Source organism: Palaemon carinicauda, chromosome 36 (assembly GCF_036898095.1).
Source record: "Palaemon carinicauda isolate YSFRI2023 chromosome 36, ASM3689809v2, whole genome shotgun sequence".
NCBI lineage: Eukaryota > Metazoa > Arthropoda > Malacostraca > Decapoda > Palaemonidae > Palaemon > Palaemon carinicauda.
In genome coordinates, this window is record NC_090760.1 from 3,132,068 (window position 1) to 3,153,796 (window position 21,729).

The 21,729-nt window shown below is 40.0% G+C and overlaps 1 protein-coding gene across 6 annotated transcripts in view; it reads left to right on the forward strand.

The window, feature by feature from the left end:
* The first annotated feature begins 360 nt into the window (after nt 1-360).
* LOC137628721 (uncharacterized) overlaps nt 361-21,729 on the forward strand; it is a 56,782-nt gene continuing 35,413 nt past the window's right edge. For all 6 annotated transcript variants that reach the window (XM_068359881.1, XM_068359882.1, XM_068359883.1 and 3 more), the window contains exons 1-4: nt 361-491; nt 7,909-8,092; nt 9,943-10,206; nt 21,029-21,238. In XM_068359881.1, coding sequence (XP_068215982.1) covers nt 7,922-8,092; nt 9,943-10,206; nt 21,029-21,238 — 645 coding nt within the window. In that variant the 5' untranslated portion in view covers nt 361-491; nt 7,909-7,921. The remainder of the gene's footprint in view (nt 492-7,908; nt 8,093-9,942; nt 10,207-21,028; nt 21,239-21,729) is intronic.

Sequence of the window (21,729 nt, forward strand, 5' to 3'; positions counted from 1 at the left end):
TGTATACTATACTGTTATACCAGGCAAAATAAGGCATACAGTAATATATAATAAAATGTATTAAATATCTCTTTAAATAACCTTGATATTGGGATATATATACAATTTAAAAATAGGAAAAATATCGTATGATAAGCACATATTAAGATAAAGCCAAAATGAAAACGATTCGAATGAATGACGTTGCCATATTATCTAAAGTTCATTCTTTAACAACTACATAATTTCAGCTGTTATGTTATGAGTGACAGGTATTATTTAAGTCAATATAAAGACTACTGAAGAACATCAGTTCTCAAACGTGTAAAAAATAGGTGTAAAAAATATTAGAAAATATCACCGATCGGCAACCGCCTATGAGGAAACTTCTGTTGAAAATACAGTCTCTTCAGAGCTGAAAGTTTCACAGAATCTACGACGTAAAGTCCATCTCTGCAGTGTCTGCAATTGCACAGTCTGTGCAACAACGCTAATCTCTCTATTTTGGATCAGTACGTATTTCGAACTTTAAGTCAGAGGCGAGATTTCTTTTATAAGTGATTCAGGCAATTATACCCCATGAGTGATATCTCTCGAGAAATTATACTTAGTTTATTTCAGGTGGTTAACATTTTCTGGACGTGTTTTATACTGCGTGTTTTTTTTGTGATATTGAAGACTTTCATATAGAAAAGAACATTCTCTAATGAAAATTGTGAAGGCACAACATCTTGTGTATGTAATTTATTGCGATCAGAACATCTTGTGTATGTCATTTTTGCGACCTGAACATCTGGTGTAAGTCAATTTTGTTATCAGAACATCTTGTGTAAGTTAATTTTGCGATAAGAACGTCTTGTATATGTCTTTTTTGCGATCATAACATCTTGTGTATGTAATTTCTGCGATCAGAACATCTTGTGTAAGTCAATTTTGCGATCAGAACAACTTGTGTAAGTCAATTTTGTTATCAGAACATCTTGTGTATGTCATTTTTGCGACCTGAACATCTTGTGTATGTCATTTTTTGCGATCAGGACATCTTCTGTGAGTCAATTTTGTTATCAGAACATCTTGTGTATGTCAAATTTGCGACCAGAACATCGTGTGTATGTCAAATTTGCGACCAGAACATCGTGTGTATGTCATTTTTGCGATCAGAACATCTTGTGTATGTCATTTTTGCGATCAGAACATCTCTTGTGTGTCATATTTGCAATCAGAACATATTGTGTATGTCATTTTTGCGACCAGAACATCTTGTGTATGTCATTTTTGCGATCAGAACGTCTTGTGTATGTCATTTTTGCGACGAGATCGTCTTATGTATGTCATTTTTGCGATCAGAACGTCTTGTGTATGTCATTTTTGCGATCAGAACATCGTGTGTGTCTTTTTTGCGATCAGAACATCTTGTGTATACAATTTTTGCGATCAGAACGTCTTGTGTATGTCATTTTTGCGATCAGAACATCTTGTGTATGTCATTTTTGCAATCAGAACATATTGTGTATGTCATTTTTGCGATCAGAACACATTGTGTATGTCATTTTTGCGATCAGAACATCTTGTGTATATCATTTTTGCTATCAGAACAACTTGTGTATGTCATTTTTGCAATCAGAACATCTTGTGAATGTCATTTTTGTGCTCAGAACATCTTGTGTATGTCATTTTTGCTATCAGAACATCTTGTGTATGTCATTTTTGCTATCAGAACAACTTGTGTATGTCATTTTTGCAATCAGAACATCTTGTGAATGTCATTTTTGTGCTCAGAACATCTTGTGTATGTCATTTTTGCGATCAGAACATCTTGTGTATGTCATTTTTGCGATCAGAACATCTTGTGTAAGTCAAATTTGCAATCAGAACATCTTGTGTATGTCATTTTTGCGATCAGAACATCTTGTGTATGTAATTTTTACGATCAGAACATGTTGTGTATGACATTTTTGCGATCAGAACATCTTGTGTATGTCATTTTTGCAATCAGAACATCTTGTGTATGTCATTTTTGCGATCAGAACATCTTGTGTATGTCATTTTTACGATCAGAACATCTTGTGTATGACATTTTTGCGATCAGAACATCTTGTGTAAGTCATTTTTGCGATCAGAACATCTTGTGTATGACATTTTTGCGATCAGAACATCTTGTGTAAGTCATTATTGAGATCAGAACATCTTGTGTATGTCATTTTTGCGATCAGAACATCTTGTGTAAGTCAAATTTGCAATCAGAACATCTTGTGTATGTCATTTTTGCAATCAGAACATCTTGTGTATGTCATTTTTGCGATCAGAACATCTTGTGTATGTCATTTTTACGATCAGAACATCTTGTGTATGACATTTTTGCGATCAGAACATCTTGTGTAAGTCATTTTTGCGATCAGAACATCTTGTGTATGACATTTTTGCGATCAGAACATCTTGTGTAAGTCATTATTGAGATCAGAACATCTTGTGTATGACATTTTTGCGATCAGAACATCTTGTGTAAGTCAAATTTGCAATCAGAACATCTTGTGTATGTCATTTTTGCGATCAGATAATATATCTGTCCAATACCCCATATACCCACACATTTCTGTAACCCAAAAGGCTATACAGGATTTATTACAGACAAGTATCTTGATAAGTATAAAAATAAAAACCTTTTTTATTAAGCTAAAGTAACAAAAGAAGCGATCATAATTATATACTGCAGTGTGTGATGGGCAATGGTGTGATAACTATAACTTATCAACAAATACATGAATTATGTACTGTTCTTTTCCAATAACATATCTTTACTGATTTTCTAATTTATCAACAAATACAGGAAATATGTACTTTTCCAACTAGCTATCTTGTTAGTTATGACATTGATAACTTCTATGAAAGTATACCACTGGTTATTGTGTTTTCCCACCACCTTTACAGTATACAGTATAATGGTGGGAAACAGGTGGTTATACCATAACTAAAGACAGGAATGACAGAGCCTTTGTATATCAGCGGCCAGTTCCTCTCTCGTGCGTTAAAAATGATCACCAACTAACGTAAACTTCTCCCCCTAACCTAATCTACAAGCCGTGTCCTTACCTACTAACGCCCCGATGCAATCCCCCTTACAATGCCATATTCTTAGTCGGGGGAGCATTTGAATATCAGCGGCCAGTTCCTCCCGTGTAGATTAAAAATGGAAATCAACTAAGCTAAACTTTCCCCCCTAACCTAGCCTACAAGCCATGTCCTTACCTCCTTACCTAACGGGGGGCATCCCTGCGACCCCCCTTACACTGCCGTATTCTGTGTTGGCCGTAATCATTCATACAGGTGGCCGCTATCATACATACACCCCTAGTCGGCCGTCATCATACATACAGGTGGTAGCTAACATGCATACACCCGGGAATGACATCCAAATTAGTTGGAAAAATTCATAGCTCATGCGTCATGGGAAACAGGGACCACTGGGGTTATTGGGTGGTGAAAAACATCGATGTTTTTCAAACCTAACCTAATCTAGAGTGCTGGGTCGTCCGTCTTACTACTTATGAGGTTTTCGCAGATAGGCAGCTTTGCAGCCCCCTTCTTTAACATAACCTACGATACCATATTACTTCGTAAACCTTAAATAAAACATTATGTAATTTCTACTTTCTTTAAATATCTTTATAGTTGATTATAATATGCTGGGTTAATGAAGAGGATTTCATAAATATTTTATATTATTAAATGACTAAATTCCACAAAAAATCTTGTATCCAAAGACTAACTGATGCGGTGGTCCAAAATATGTTTGTAATATCAAAATATCTCGGAACTTTAGTGTTAAAATTTTGCAAGTTATACTTAGCTCTAAACATTAGGTAATGATTACGGCAGATGGAAAACAGAAAAGCTCCCACATCGGATTGCGAACAAAAATCAATGATCGATTTTAAGAACGGTAGTCTGACTACAATTTTGTTTTACATATTGCACTGTAATGAAAGTTGATATTTCCATATTTCAACCCCTTCAAACGAAAGACACTAAAACGGGCAACAGTTGTCCATTTCTTATAGCGAATTCCTAGATTCTAACATTTTAAAATTTTTTATTTTAATATAAGAAATGTAATTAAATAAATCCACATATTCTAGGTCAGTTTATCCAGTATCAACAGATATACTCTATGTACATTATTGGATTCTGCTAGTAAGAACCTCCATAATTAGACTGATTATTTAGGTATACTGTATAGCCTAAATGTCCGGAGTAAATTCAATTTCACGTTAGGAATATGATGCTTATTTGCTCCTACAGAAATATAAACTCGTACATCCTATCGACGAGTATCCCACAACTGATGCTGAAGGATAATTTGAATGAATATTTGGGTTTGTATGCTTAAGAAAAATACCAATCGTCAAAATCTTTTATATATCTTTCGCTATTATCATTGATGCAAACTGCTTGTTTTTTTTGGCATAACAAAACTTATGCTCCCATTTCAATAATACAGAATAGGGGGACTGAAGTGAGCCCCCATTTCAATAATACAGAATAGGGGGACTGAAGTGAGCCCCCATTTCAATAATACAGAATAGGGGGACTGAAGTGAGCTCCCATTTCAATAATACAGAATAGGGGGACTGAAGTGAGCCCCCATTTCAATAATACAGAATAGGGGAACTGAAGTGAGCTCCCATTTCAATAATACAGAATAGGGGGACTGAAGTGAGCTCCCATTTCAATAATACAGAATAGGGGGACTGAAGTGAGCTCCCATTTCAATAATACAGAATAGGGGGACTGAAGTGAGCTCCCATTTCAATAATACAGAATAGGGGGACTGAAGTGAGCTCCCATTTCAATAATACAGAATAGGGGGACTGAAGTGAGCTCCCATTTCAATAATACAGAATAGGGGGACTGAAGTGAGCCCCCATTTCAATAATACAGAATAGGGGGACTGAAGTGAGCTCCCATTTCAATAATACAGAATAGGGGGACTGAAGTGAGCTCCCATTTCAATAATACAGAATAGGGGGACTGAAGTGAGCTCCCATTTCAATAATACAGAATAGGGGGACTGAAGTGAGCCCCCATTTCAATAATACAGAATAGGGGGACTGAAGTGAGCTCCCATTTCAATAATACAGAATAGGGGGACTGAAGTGAGCCCCCATTTCAATAATACAGAATAAGGGGACTGAAGTGAGGAACTGGGCATAAGGGAGGGAAGGAAGTGATCAGAATAGTACAACACACTGTTCCCAAGTACTGTACAAGGGAAGCTGTGGGAAAAGAATTTCCATATAATCCATTTGGGTGTACAGTACACTGTATATTCATAATTGCAAAAGTAAAAAATGGGGAAAATTGCCCTAAAGAATTTGAAACCATTCATACAAGCCAACCTGCGACATTGCCTCATTACCTGACCTAGAGGGCTTCACTTCTCCGGAAACCAAACCTACCTAACCTCGTCTGGGTTCTACCTGACTAAGGTAGGTTGGTGTCTTGGACTTTGCATTTCACATTGGTTCCCTAATAACTTGAACCAATGAAGTTGGAGATTCAGATTCTTCATGTACTGTACTTGAATGTTTTTGGTGGTGAAATTTGCCCATGAACAGCAGAGCTAAGGGACAGTTCATTGCACATCCAGTGTCCTAGAGACCAACCATACATACAACCAGCACTGGATTATTTGATTGTCAAACTTTGATGCACACTTAACTTCAGCTAAGAGAAGATCTTGGGTATAACAGCATCCTGCTTTTCCAACTAGGGTTGTAGCTTAGCAAGCAATGCTAATACTAATTTGTAATTTCTTAATAATGTATACTGTGTATTGTTTTAGGTGTCATGATATTACAGTAACGGTATTTGTTTCTACACTGCGTACAAACCCTACATTCTTTACAATAGAGGAAATCAGTGCTAGCTGACATACGGCTCTATAAAGTTTCAGCTAGGTGTAGCCAGTGGTAGCAGGGAGAAGCTACCTTCCCCGCTCACTCATACCTTTCTCACTTCCACGTTAACAAAAACTTTCTCTCTTTCTTTGCAAGTGTGATAGTGCTTGAGGGCACAGCATGCGCGTTTGCCCAGACAAGGTGGATCACCCATGCAGCATGTTCATTTCAAAGGAGGACACAAAACCTCACTGTCTTTGTCCTATGTGCAGAGAGCATGACTGCACACAAGTTTTCCCTTGCCCAGATTGTAGGGACTGGCCATCCTCCCAGTAGGAGCAGTACGGCAGGAGGAGGAAGAAGTCAAAAAGGGATTCTTTGCCTTTGGGTTTCCCTAAACTTGAAGAAGTCTCGACCCCTCTTCCTCCCCTAGGATACCCTCATCTCTGATTCCACTCCATCAGTCTCCTCCGGGGAATGATCGAGTGTGAGTAGTTGACTCTTGGTCAACCCACGGATCAGGCTGTTTCCTCCCCCCTCCCCTAATTAGGTGGAAGGAACAGCCCTCCATGGGGAGACCTTGTCACAAGATGCCTTGCATCTTCTGTGGCTGTCTATAGAACTCTCGGGCCCAACCTCCAAGGATTGACTACTGGTGTTGGCAATGAGTGCACAGCAGGAGAGGATGTCTGCTCCTGCTGGGGTTGGTCTCTGCTTTTCCCACTCTAGAGGTGACAGGAGGGAATCCCTCCTGCGCAGTCTCGTACCTACGGAACCTTCGTCCTCTTTGATTTCTTTCCCGGAGAGGAAGTGCTCGCTGTGCTTTACGACCCTTCGGGTTTTGATGGCCTCCCTTGCAGCCTTCCTGGCTCTCGAAAATTTGCACCGCTCCTTTCAGGTCACTTGGCTGTGAAGATGAGCGACAACACAGCCGTAGTGGCACATCTAAACAAAGAATGATGTACTATTAAATGGCAACTTTGCCAGCTATCCGTCGAAATACTGTGATGGGCAGAGGTCAACTCGATAGCAATATCAGCCAGGTTCATTCCTGGCAAACAAGCTCTGATTGTAGCTTCTGAATGGTCTTTGGATCATCGGATAACGAACATGTCTCTTAACCAGAAGCCTCTGATATTCACACAAGCCTTTATAGGATATGTGTACCAGCCTGGAGGGTATTAAAACCTCAAAACTTGAATAACCATATAATGCCCAACTTGAATAACCATATAATGCCCAACATGTCTGGCCAAGGACAGGAGTAAGTTTGGAGACAGTGCTAGATTCTTTGAAGTTTAATCAATAGTATCATAAACTAAGGCAGTTAAAGGAGCGAATTAACAAAATATGCAGTAAAGTCGTCTCTGTAGAATTCTTATTCGTATCCAAATTGTGAATAGTTTACACAAAAATAATTGTTACTAGTCTTTGGACTTTTCCTGTGGTAGGTCTGTGCCCTTGAGTAGCTGAAACGGACCTTTTCAGCATCAGCAGTTAGTAACAACTCTTACTAGCTTTGCAGTAACAATGGCTACCTATACCGAGATATCACCATTAATGAAACTTTGCCAAATTTGCACTAAGCAAATTGGGCAGGGAGGTAGAGCTTTTACCCCAAATTAATAATGAGCACATAAAGATATGAAGAATTATACAGCTGGAAGGATTTTTACCTAGCAAGTTGCGCTTGACAAAATAATGTGTAATCTGATACCAAATTGTATACATGAGTATGTCGTTTGCCGTACATGCCTTACTGCATATAGTAAAACTTCTTTTAAGCTTAGTGCATTAACTATACTGTAGTAAAAATCAAGAGTTTGCTCATTCTAGTCTTGGAATAAAGTTTACTAAATGCAATAGGTTTGTATGTACAAACCTGAAATATTTTTAAGATTTTCAAGTTTTGAATACAATATCAATACAGTACTCCATGATATTTTGATATGTTATATAAATTGTTGTTTGATGAGAATCAGATATATTACTGTAAATATTAATGCATACCGGTAAATTTATCTTTTAACAGAATTTCTGACAAAATGGTGCTAACGGACGTTGGGACCCCGGAAGACCAGGGTCTGACCGAGTTGGAGTCATCCATGCAGACTCTCTCAGTGTACGACACGAAGAGAGGATTGTCTGATTTGGAAAATGCCATCTCGAAGGTTTCATTAAAGGAAAGTGAGGAGGACCACTCAAGTGAAAATGAGGTATGTATAGTATTATGGTACTGTATAGGAATTGTGAATGTTATCTTTTACGCAGAAAATCAGAAAACTTTATTATTAAGGAATGCTTCTGAAGGCGTGATATTAATATATCCCATTTTGAGAAGAGAGATATTATTATTATTATTATTAATTGCTAAGCTACACCCCTAGTTGGAAAAGCAGAATGCTATAAGACCAGGGGCTCCAACAGGGAAAATAGCCCAGTGACGAAAAGAAACAAGGAAAAAATAAATATCTATATAAACTATAAAAACTGTAACAAAACAAGAGGAAGAGAAATTAGATAGAATAGTGTGCTCGAGTGTACCCTCAAGCAAGAGAACTAACCCAAGATAGTGGAAGACCATGGTACAGAGGCTATGGCACTAACCAAGATTAGAGAACAATAGTTTGATTTTGGAGTGTCCTTCTCCTAGAAGAGCTGCTTACCATAGCTAAAGAGTCTCTTCTTCTATGAATATCTTTAATGTTACATTGTAATGCTCACCTGAAATGAGGTGTTGGTTTTGTGTTTTCAATGGATTGGTGTTAATATTTTTTTCTACAATTTTGGAGAGACTATGAGAAAGACTGGTAAATCCTGTTATGCTATTTTATACAAAACAACCTTGCCAGGATTTTAAAACCTTTTTGTACTGTAAAAATAAGCTCTAGATGAGTGGTTCTCTAAATGGGTGGAACCGCCCCCAATATCAGGGGATCGGTGAGGCAAAAGGTGCGATTGAAGGCGACAGGGTGGCATTAAGATCATTTAAGCAATCGATAGCTCCCTCATTTTTGTTTTTACAAAATCATAATACCAAAACATGTCATAAACAGTAAGGCAAAGAAACGTATGCAGTTTATAGATTATAAAATTGACATTAGAATTATAAAGGAGATTATTTCACATACCTAACATATGTACCACAGTAATTTGAAGTATTGAAGTGATTATAATTTTACCATCTTGTGATTATAATTACCACCCTTTTGAATTTAAAGGAGCCTTTATTGATCAATTTTTTCATTAGAAGAAAGGGGTTTTTCCATTTGTGATTCTGTTTCTGCATTATAGTTTTTAAAATCAATAATTCATATCACGAATGGAGTTTCATTGTCAAATATAAATGATTGAATATCTCTTCGTAGGTAAATATAAAGAGACGGCATTATCTAGTTTAGTCAATCGATTTGAGGGAGTTCACCATTAATTGAAGCGCTGAATTCAGAGACGATTATGGCTATCAGCTGTTCCTTTTTATTTAGATTTTATACATGACTCATGAGGATATTCAAGGATTTACTCATTTTTTACTGTAATACCAGATGTGATAATGTTAAGATATAGGTGAGAGCTGTGAATTACAGTATACTGTACTCTCATTACTGTATTCTGATTATACAACTGTTTTGTTTGGTACTTTAGCCCCTGTGGTACAGTATTTTGATTTATATTACAGTATTGAGATTGTCTTTTCTTTACATAAATCTTCTCACATAAAGTAATTGCCCTAAACTTTCTTCATGCAATGTCTGTGAGCTTTGAATAATCCATGACATGACTCCTTTATGGTAAATACTGTACTTGTAGTACAAATCTATTGATATGCTCTGTAAATTCTCAAACCAAGGAATTTATTTATTTAGCATTCCATTACACTCATACTTTTAATGTACTCTCAAACTTTATAAATTTATTTATTTAGTATTCCATTACACATCACTTTTATATAGTTGTAATATTAGGTGTATACTTAAAGTACACCAGTGATTAGTGCATAGTCACAAGCATTATAAATGAATATCCAGTATAGTACTTTTTCTCTTAAAAGTCATTTTGTTTACAGGAGGCCGAAACAGGAAGCAAGGAAGAGACACCTTCAGAAATACCCTACACAAGCACCTCGGGAAGCGAGACTGAAAGTGTATCCGATGTTCATTCGGAAAAAGATGATGATGATGTTGCTCCACATTCCAGCGATAAAGATGATGCTGGGTATGGAACTGAAACTGAAACAGAAACAGAGAAGGAGGAAGAGGAGGGTGATGAAAAAGAGGACAGCTTGTCTACTGAAGAAGTGAAAGAGAAAAAATCATTGGATGAGAAAAAGGTTAGTGACAAATAACTGTTGTTTTATGCAGTTCTTAACCCTTTTACCCCCAGGCTATTTGGAACTTTCCAACCCTTAACCCCCAGGCATTTTTTTTTTCAAGCACATTTTGCAATATATATTTTTTAAATTGTTCTAACAGCCTTAATTTTTGTCATAAACAGGTCAGGTTGGTCTTATTCTTTTGGAAAATGCCTGAAGTTTCTCATAAAGTTATCAAAAATATGAAAAAAAAAATGTAAATAGCAGTTTTTTGCAAGGACGTACCAGTACGTCCATGGGGGTGAAGGGACAAGTTTTGTGAAACGGACCAGTACGTCCATTGGGGGTTAAAGGGTTAAAATGTTTGTGTTGCTAGAATTTTAAAATTCATGTAATTTGGGGTAACAACTAACTAGGAAGTGTATGTTGGAGGTTTTTAATGTCAGGCAAGTAAGGTACTGTAGTTTGTAATTTTTTCCAGTGTAATATCGATACTCAACATTTGTTAAACTATTAGAATTTAAAGAGTTATTAGAGAACATTTTGTAACAAAACTTGAAACTATTCTAGGATTGGTTATCAGATTACAGAGACATCTGAGCTTACATTATTTAAGGGTGTTAGAAAAAACACCATTTTCCCACATTGTCCCATACATGTAACATTTAACGATTAACCCTTAGAAATATGTGTTCTTGCATTTACTTTCAATTAACCCTTTTACTCCCAATGGACGTACTGGTACGTTTCACCTAACTCATCCCTTTACCCCCATGGACGTATTGGTACGTCCTTGCAAAAAACTGCTATTTACATATTTTTGATAACTTTTTGAGAAACTTCAGGCATTTTCCAAAAGAATGAAACCAACCTGACCTCTCTATGACGAAAATATGTTATTTTCATTAGTAAAATAAATTTTTGAATATACTTACCCGATGATCATGTAGCTGTCAACTCCGTTGCCCGACAGAAATCTACGGTCGGGATACGCCAGCGATTGCTATACAGGTGGGGGTGTACTCACCAGCGCCATCTGTGGTCAGGTACTCAAGTACTTCTTGTCAACAAGACCTCAATTTTCTCCTCGGTCCACTGGTTCTCTATGGGGAGGAAGGGCGGGTCCTTTAAATCATGATCATCGGGTAAGTATATTCAAAAATTTATTTTACTAATGAAAATAACATTTTTCAATATTAATCTTACCCGATGATCATGTAGCTGATTCACACCCAGGGTGGTGGGTGGAGACCAGTATACATGTTAACAAAGAAGCTAAGTATCCCGTATTTCATTTTTATTAGTTATTCAAAATAACAATATAAAATAAATAAGTACCTGGTAAGGAAGTCGACTTGAACCATTACTCTGCCTTTAATAAGTACGTCTTCCTTACTGAGCGTAGCGGTCCTCTTAGGATGCTGAACGACTCTTAGGTGCTGAAGTATAAAGGGCTGCAACCCATACTAAAGGACCTCATCACAACCTCTAACCTAGGCGCTTCTCAAGAAAGAATTGACCACCCGCCAAATCAACCAGGATGCGGAAGGCTTCTTAGCCGACCGTACAACCCAAAAACAACAATAAAAGTATTCAAGAGAAAGGTTAAAAAGGTTATGGGATTATGGGAATGTAGTGGCTGAGCCCTCACCTACTACTGCACTCGCTGCTACGAATGGTCCCAGGGTGTAGCAGTTCTCGTAAAGAGACTGGACATCTTTGAGATAGAATGATGCGAACACTGACTTGCTTCTCCAATAGGTTGCATCCATAACACTCTGCAGAGAACGGTTCTGTTTGAAGGCCACAGAAGTAGCCACAGCTCTCACTTCATGTGTCCTTACCTTCAGCAAAGCAAGGTCTTCTTCCTTCATATGAGAATGAGCTTCTCTAATCAGAAGCCTGATGTAGTAAGAAACTGCGTTCTTAGACATTGGTAGCGAAGGCTTCTTAACAGCACACCATAAGGCTTCTGATTGTCCTCGTAAGGGTTTTGACCTTTTTAGATAGTACCTAAGAGCTCTTGACTGGGCAAAGTACTCTCTCCAGCTCGTTACCCACCAAGTTGGATAGGCTAGGGATCTCGAACGATTTAGGCCAAGGACGTGAAGGAAGCTCGTTTTTAGCCAAAAAACCAAGCTGCAAGGAACATGTAGCCGTTTCCGATGTGAAACCTATGTTCCTGCTGAAGGCGTGGATCTCACTTACTCTTTTAGCTGTTGCTAGGCATACGAGGAAAAGAGTTTTTAATGTGAGGTCCTTGAAAGAGGCTGATTGGAGCGGTTCAAATCTAGATGACATCAGGAACCTTAGGACCACGTCTAGATTCCAGCCTGGAGTGGACAACCGACGTTCCTTAGAGGTCTCAAAAGACCTAAGGATGTCCTGTAGATCTTTGTTGGAGGAAAGATCCAAGCCTCTGTGGCGGAAAACCGCTGCCAACATACTTCTGTAACCCTTGATCGTAGGAGCTGATAGGGATCTAACGTTCCTTAGATGTAACAGGAAGTCAGCAATCTGGGTTACAGTGGTACTGGTTGAGGAAACTGCATTGGCCTTGCACCAGCTTCGGAAGACTTCCCATTTAGATTGATAGACTCTGAGAGTGGATGTCCTCCTTGCTCTGGCAATCGCTCTGGCTGCCTCCTTCGAAAAGCCTCTAGCTCTTGAGAGTCTTTCGATAGTCTGAAGGCAGTCAGACGAAGAGCGTGGAGGTTTGGGTGTACCTTCTTTACGTGAGGTTGACGCAGAAGGTCCACTCTTAGAGGGAGAGTCCTGGGAACGTCGACCAGCCATTGCAGTACCTCTGTGAACCATTCTCTCGCGGGCCAGAGGGGAGCAACCAACGTCAGCCGTGTCCCTTTGTGAGAGGCGAATTTCTGAAGTACCCTGTTGACAATCTTGAACGGCGGGAATGCATACAGGTCGAGATGGTACCAATCCAGCAGAAAGGCATCCACGTGAACTGCTGCCGGGTCTGGAATCGGAGAACAATACAATGGGAGCCTCTTGGTCATCGAGGTAGCGAACAGATCTATGGTTGGCTGACCCCACAGGGACCAAAGTCTGCTGCAAACATTCTTGTGAAGGGTCCACTCTGTGGGGATGACCTGACCCTTCCGGCTGAGGCGATCTGCCATGACATTCATATCGCCCTGAATGAACCTCGTTACCAGCGTGAGCCTTCGATCTTTTGACCAAATGAGGAGGTCCCTTGCGATCTCGAACAACTTCCTCGAATGAGTCCCCCCCTGCTTGGAGATGTAAGCCAAGGCTGTGGTGTTGTCGGAGTTCACCTCCACCACCTTGTTTAGCTGGAGGGACTTGAAGTTCATTAAGGCCAGATGAACCGCCAACAACTCCTTGCAATTGATGTGAAGTGTCCTTTGCTCCTGATTCCATGTTCCCGAGCATTTCTGTCCGTCCAATGTCGCACCCCAGCCCGAGTCTGATGCGTCCGAGAAGAGACGGTGGTCGGGGGTCTGAACAGCCAACGAAAGACCTTCCTTGAGAAGAATGCTGTTCTTCCACCACGTTAGAGTAGACCTCATCTCTTTGGAAACAGGAATTGAGACCGTCTCTAGCGTCATGTCCTTGATCCAGTGAGCAGCCAGATGATACTGAAGGGGGCGGAGGTGGAGTCTCCCTAACTCGATGAACAGGGCCAGCGATGAAAGTGTCCCTGTTAGACTCATCCACTGCCTTACTGAGCATCGGTTCCTTCTCAGCATGCTCAGGATGCACTCTAGGGCTTGGTTGATCCTTGGGGCCGACGGAAAAGCCCGAAAAGCTCGACTCTGAATCTCCATACCCAGGTAAACAATGGTCTGGGATGGGACGAGCTGGGACTTCTCTAAATTGACCAGGAGGCCCAGTTCCTTGGTCAGATCCATAGTCCATCTGAGATTCTCCAGACAGCGACGACTTGTGGGAGCTCTTGAAAGCCAGTCGTCTAAATAGAGGGAGGCTCTGATGTCTGCCAAGTGAAGGAATTTCGCAATATTCCTCATCAGTCGCGTAAACACAAGAGGTGCCGTGCTTAGGCCAAAGCACAGGGCTTGGAACTGGTACACAACCTTTCCAAAGACGAATCTCAGGAAAGGTTGGGAGTCTGGATGGATGGGGACGTGAAAGTATGCGTCTTTCAGGTCTAACGAGACCATCCAGTCCTCCTGCCTGACCGCTGCTAGGACCGACTTCGTCGTCTCCATCGTGAACGTCTGCTTGGTGACATAAGCATTGAGCGCACTGACGTCCAGCACCGGTCTCCAACCTCCTGTCTTCTTGGCTACCAGGAAGAGACGGTTGTAAAAGCCCGGGGATTGATGGTCCCGGACTAAGACCACTGCCTCCTTTTGTAGCAAGAGCGACACCTCTTGTTGCAACGCTAGCCTCTTGTCCTTCTCCTTGTAGTTGGGAGAGAGGTTGATGGGAGATGTACTTAGAGGGGGATTGAGGCAGAACGGAATTCTGTATCCCTCCTTCAGCCACTTCACAGACTGAGCGTCTGCACCTCTGCTCTCCCAAGCTTGCCAGAAGGTCTTGAGTCTGGCTCCTACAGCTGTCTGGAGAGGAAGGCAGTCAAAACTTGCCTCTTGCGGACTTGGAACCCTTCTTGGACTTGCCACGGTGACTGTCTGCACGGGTACCTCCGCTGCTGGAGGTTCTGCCACGAAAGGGCGGGATGAACCTAGAAGCAGGTGTATCAACTGCTAAGGGGCGGACGGGTCTAGGCACGGAAGGTAAGGTTTTAGCCTTACGTGCAGAAGAAGCCATGAGGTCATGCGTATCCTTCTGGATAAGAGAGGCAGCCATCCCCTTAATTAACTCCTCCGGAAACAGACACTTGGAGAGAGGAGCAAACAGCAACTCTGACTTCTGGCAAGGGGTGATACCAGCAGATAAGAAGGAGCACAGATGTTCTCTCTTCTTGAGGACCCCTGATACATAAGAAGCCGCAAGCTCGCCAGACCCATCCCGTATTGCCTTGTCCATGCTGGACATGATCAGCATGGCCGAGTCCTTGTCAGAAGGGGCAGTCTTCCTGCTTAAGGCTCCCAAACACCAATCGAGGAAGTTGAATATCTCGAAGGCACGAAAGACTCCCTTCAACATATGATCAAGATCTGAAAAGGACCAGCAGATCTTCGAACGTCTCATAGCCAACCTGCGGGGAGAGTCAACCAGACTTGAGAAGTCGGCCTGGGCAGAGGCAGGAACCCCCAAGCCAGGTTCCTCTCCCGTGGCATACCAGACGCTCGACTTAGAAGCCAGCTTGGGAGGAGGAAACACAAAAGAGGTCCTTCCCAGTTGCTTCTTGGAATGCAACCAATCCCCCATAATCCTCAAAGCTCTCCTTGATGATCTGGCGAGAACAAGCTTGGTGAAGGCAGGCGCAGTAGACTGCATGCCCAGAGCAAACTCGGAGGGAGGAGAACGAGGGGTTGCAGACACAAAGTGTTCAGGGTACAATTCTCTGAACAAAGCAAGGACTTTGCGAAAGTCTAAGGAGGGTGGCGAAGACTTGCGTCCTTCAACATCAGAGTGAGGATCATCCAGATGAGCAGCTTCATCCTCCGAAACCTCCTCATCCGACAGTTGAGTAGTAAGTGGCAAAGGCAGAGCAGCAAGCTGAACGGCTGAATCCTGCAGAACGGGTGCATGCGTACCTGCGGATCCATCATCATGCCTCTGCTGGACAGACTGTGAGCTGGCAACAATAAAAGCAGAGGGTCGGTGTGTGGGAGGGTCTGCGGTGGGCTGAGGAGCATGCGGTGTGGTATGCAGAGCATGCTGTAAGGCATGCGGCTCATGCTGCATGGTATGCGGCTCATGCTGCATGGTATGCGGCTCATGCTGCATGGTATGCGGAGCATGCTGTAAGGTCTGCAGAGCATGCTGCATGGGCTGAGGAGAATGCCGCATAGTGCTGGAACCCGGCAACTCCTGATGCGGCAGCTCACGCATGTTAGCAGATGGTGCAGCAAGAACATGCGTCTGGCAGTGAGGACTGCGCATCGGTGGAGGAGCTCTCACAGGTAGGGAGTGGGAGCAGGCAGCCGCAGTATCTGCAGAGCGCACAACCTCTGCAGGTTGTAGAATAACAGGAGAGGTGTTAACCTTCTCTGCATGATACTCCTGCATAAAAGCCGCAAGCTGAGACTGCATAGTCTGCAGCATGGACCACTTAGGGTCTACTGTGGTTGGGGCAACAACAGACGGAGCAGAGGCCTGTTGAGGGACCACTCTACCTCTCTTGGGAGGTGTGCAGTCATCAGATGACTGCGGCGAGTCCGAACTGACCCAGTGGCTACACCTGGGCCGTTGGACTAGCTCGGAAGGGACCTTACGTTTGAGAGGTCGTGAGACCCTGGTCCACCGTTTCCTCCTGGAAACCTCTTCCACAGACGAGGAATGTAAGGGCTCATTCGTCTGGGAGTGGAAGGGACGATCCTTAGCAGATGCGTCCGCAACCACTGAGGATACATCCGTGCGCCGATCAAGGCCTGCCGAACCCTTTGGTCCTTCGACATTGCTTCTCCCCTGGGCTTGGGAGCTTGCAAGAGGTCCCGGACTGGGAGGACGACTGGCACGCACAGATGTATCCTCATGCGCAACACTGACACTGACACTATGCACAGCACTAGCACTAACACTTCCCACTGCACTCTTCGCTTTCAGCTCTCTGACATCTGCCAAGAGCTGATTGCGGTCACTAACCAACGACTCCACTTTATCACCGAGAGCCTGAATGGCACGCAACATATCAGCCATTGCAGGCTGAGCACTCGTAGCAGGTTCGGGAGTCACCACCACAGGGGAAGGAAAAGGTTGAGGGGCATGGGGAGAGGAAAAATCCACAGAGCGAGAAGAACTCCTCCTATCTCTCTCCTTCTCTAACCTACGTGTATATCTGAGGAATTCATTAAAATCGAATTCCGAAAGCCCAGCACATTCCCCACATCGATCTTCCAATTGACAGGATTTTCCCCTACAATTGGAACATACGGTGTGAGGATCAACAGAGGCCTTCGGAAGACGCCTATTACAAGTCCTAACACTACATCGCCTGTATTTAGGAACTTGGGAATGGTCAGACATCTTGAATTTTAGAAGTAGTCAAGGGGGAATTCCAAAGTAAAGCAAAGATCGTTAACCAATGAATCAAATTAATTCCAAAAGCTTGCTAAGCTAAGGATAAAGCTTCCTGTACAGCGAAGGCTAAATTTCAGAGCAAATACTTCACCAAATCGTGAACAAAAGACTCCAAAATCAACAGCGTATCCATGTAGGTCTTGCCGGTGGCACGACAGAGGAAAAATTGAGGTCTTGTTGACAAGAAGTACTTGAGTACCTGACCACAGATGGCGCTGGTGAGTACACCCCCACCTGTATAGCGATCGCTGGCGTATCCCGACCGTAGATTTCTGTCGGGCAACGGAGTTGACAACTACATGATCATCGGGTAAGATTAATATTGAAAATAAGGCTGTTAGAGCAATTTAAAAAATATATATTGCAAAATGTGCTTGAAAAAAAAAAAAAAGCGCCTTGGGGGTTAATGGTTGAAAAGTTCCAAATAGCCTGGGGGTAAAAGGGTTAATTGAATAAGCTTTCCATATACTTTATTTAAAAAGTAAATGCTGTATATTTGCATTTAATTTGAATTAATAATTAATTATACAGTACAACATTAAACATGATGTATAATATACAGTATAGCTGTATTGATTTTGAACCGTAAATGAGCCATCTTGTCAAATGTTCCCAAATAAAATACAATGACTCACAAAATTTCTTTTGTAGAGAACAAGTGAAAAAAACTTTTCCTTTCTCATAAAAACACCGTACCAAATGTAATTGGTGAAAAATCTTTTCCTTTCTCATAAAAACACCATACTAAATGTAATTGAGCAATGTTGATAATAATAGGAAAAGTAAACTAGTCCTTGTATTATCAAAGCAAATAAAAAGGACGAACAAAGTAATGCAAACTGCATGTGGACAAGACAAAACAATGTCATTATATGAAATTAAACCCGTTTATTTCTCGTTTGTCTCAGTGTTATTTTATAATTACTAAAGATTTGTTTACTATTTGAAATTAAACTTGTCTATTTCTCTTTTGTCTCGATGTTATTTTATAATTACAAAAGACTTTTTTACTTTTTGGAATTTGAACCAGTCTATTTTTCGTTTGTCTCGGTGTTATTTTATAATCACAAAAGATTTTTTTACTACATTAATTTTTTAAAAAGTTTATTTACTAGGTGAATTTCATTGCTGAATTAGAGAGAATGTAGAGAAATAGTGGGCTAGAGAGTAGCATCATCTGCATATGCAATAGGCTAGTTTTCTAGGCCAACCAAATATTGCACATACAGTATATAGTATGAAAAGTAATGGGCCAAAAAAACTACCCTGAGGAACATCAGCTATTACATTCATATAGTCACTATGGTGACCATCAACAACTACTTGTAATTTATTACTTAAAACTTTAATAATGATGCTAAGAAAAGACCCACCTACTCCTATCTGTTTGACTTTGAAAGCAAGGGCCTTAGGATTAATATGATCAACGGCAGCACCAAAATCAAGGCCAATCATATGAACTTCCGGACCAGAATCAGTGAATTTCTGTACAGCTTTGGAAATTGTAAGAAGGCATAACATGTTCCAAGGCCTTTTCCAAAGTACAAACTAGGGAACAGTTTAGCACACTGTATCTATTAAATCATTCTGCCAAAAGACACTTGAAAATTTTAGTTAATATGGGAGTTAAGGAAATTGGTTGGTAATCAACATCTACAGCTACCACAAACACATTTGCCTAATGGAGTAACGTTACAAATTTTCCAACAAGTGCAAAATGAACCCCTTCTTGCTAATATGCAAAACATAATAGATAACTTGGGAACTAAGATATAAATGGATAAGTGAATACTGTACAGTAACCCACATAATATATTTTCATTATCTTATTTTTGTTGTATTTAAACTTTACCTATGTTGGGTTTGAATGTACAGTACAAACACAGTCTGAGAGGTGATGACCTGTCCCCTCCTCCAAGACTTAGGTTGTTTAAGTGTGGGGGGAAGGCATTTGCAGAAAATATTCCCTCTTTGGGATTGGAGACACCTCCTTCCCATATCTACTGTATTATGACATAGGTTTAGTAGGGAGGGGAAGGCTACTCGATGTGAACTTACTTGAAATATCCAGTCATCTTTTCCTACCCAAGGGTTTCAACTCTTATTCGTTGAAGTGGTTGACTATCTACTTGATAGTTAGAGGAAGAGGTTAGTCTTCTAAGGTTATTAGTTTTCGATTGAGTTGGCCTTAACCAAGTCTCTCTTTTTCCTATATAAAGAATTGAGTGCTTGTGTCTCTTTAGGATGGGAGAAGGTAGGGTCTTCTTGATTATTATTATTATTATTTGCTAAGCTACAACCCTAGTTGGAAAAGCAGGATGCTACAAGCCCAGGGGCCCCAACAGGGAAAATAGCCCAGTGAGGAAAGGAAACTAGGAAAAATAAAATATTTTAAGAACAGTAACAACATTAAAATAAATATTTCTTATATAAACTATAAAAACTTTAACAAAACACAAGGAAGAGAAATTAGATAGAATAGTGTGCCTTAGTGTACCATCAAGCAAGAGAACTCTAAGCTAAGACAGTGGAAGACCATGGTACAGAGGCTATGGCACTACCCAAGACTAGAGAACAATGGTTTGATTTTGGAGTGTCTTTCTCCTAGAAGAGCTGCTTACCATAGCTAAAGAGTCTCTTCTACTCTTACCAAGAGGAAAGTAGCCACTTATGAATTAATTCACCTCACTCAGTTGTTAGATAACACTCGGAATTATGCAAGTTCATTTTACGTCACAAGTATTTTATGATAGTCGACTCTTGTTCTTCTGTAGGTGACACAAGAATTTTAGAATCTCTTCTCATAAAATATTGTAGGCCTGACCTCAATTGTAATATCTCTGCTGTCCCCTTTTCATAACAGACTGATTTTTTAATCAATTTGTATTTTTTAATAATTCTTTACTTATTTTGTGATTTTTAGTATGAAATTGTATTGTTTCTTTTATCTTCACTTTAGGTAACACTGATGATATTTGAAATGTCAAAACGTTTGCAGTAAATATGTATGTGGCGACATTAATGTTTCTGTTTTCCTGTAAGAATTCTTTGTAATACTTTCATTGTTTATTCACAAATTTAAAAACAATGAAAATAAAGACTAAAGTTAAAAAAATAAGTATATTTTTGATAAAGGAATAGATACCAACAAGAAAGCGATTCAAAGACGCTATTATAAATACTGTAGCTCTAGTATACTGTAGTAATCTTTGTTTGGAATAGATGACAGTAAGATGAGACCTTACTTATAGTATAGGAAGGGTTAAACAGTATTTGATAGGTTGGAATGCTTTTAAAGGTTGTACTTTAAACCAAAACCGTTGTTACTTTCTTTTCAAAAGTTTCTCAGTTTCTTCTTTTGTATATCGTCACCCTCATAAACTAATTGCCTAAGTCATTTTCTCCACTTGTTGGGAAATAAAAAAAAACCTTCTCATTTCCTAATTCTTTATATCATTGTGTTGAGCTTCAATTAACCAATTCTAATTCGCAAATTCTTCTGTTAAGAATTTGTGAATTGAAACTCAATACAATGATATAAAGAATTAGGAAATGAGAAGGTTTTTTTTTTTTTATGTCCCAACAAGTGGAGAAAATGACTTAGGCAGTTAGTTTATGAAGGTGACAATATTTGAAGTTTTTGTTTTAAAGTTATTTGCAAGAAAGATCATCTTTCTTTATATAGTCCTCAGATGAAGCTGTTGATGATGGAAAAGCATATGTTGAAGACACAACCGACAAAAAAGAAAAGAAGGATGATGGAAAACCAGAAGGGAAGGAAGAGAAGAAAAGTACAAAGAATGCTCTGGAAAAGAAGTCCTCTGGCGACAGCCCTCCCGAGGAAGCTGCACCGACAGGCAAAAAGTTATTGCCAAGGGGCTTAGGCGCCGGAACGGTAAGTGTATGAAGTTATTTTATATCCCTATAAATTGTATACAATGCTGAGATTTCACTTACAAAGATATAAGTTTTATATTTTCCTTCATTGTTTGGTAAAAGCTTTTATATCTATGCACCTAATTACATAAAAACTTTAGTGTTCTGATTTAATGTAACATGGTTTAATGTAATGGTTACTGTAATTTTTATTTTGAATTCTATAGAGGTGTATTTCAAAACAAAATAATACTAAGTAATTACTCTATGTTTTTCAAAACTTGTAATGCTCATATCTCATCTTAATATAATTTTTAATACTAGTAACTAAAAAATTTTCAATGGGTCATTATCAGGTTTGGTAAATGTCAATTTCTTATACTTTTCGAAAATTTTAAGAAATATGTAATTTTCTAATACTAGTCATTGCTTGTCTAGCAACACTAGTCATTGCTTGTCTAGCAACTATTGGTTTCAAATATAACAATAGCATTTGTCTCATTTATTCAA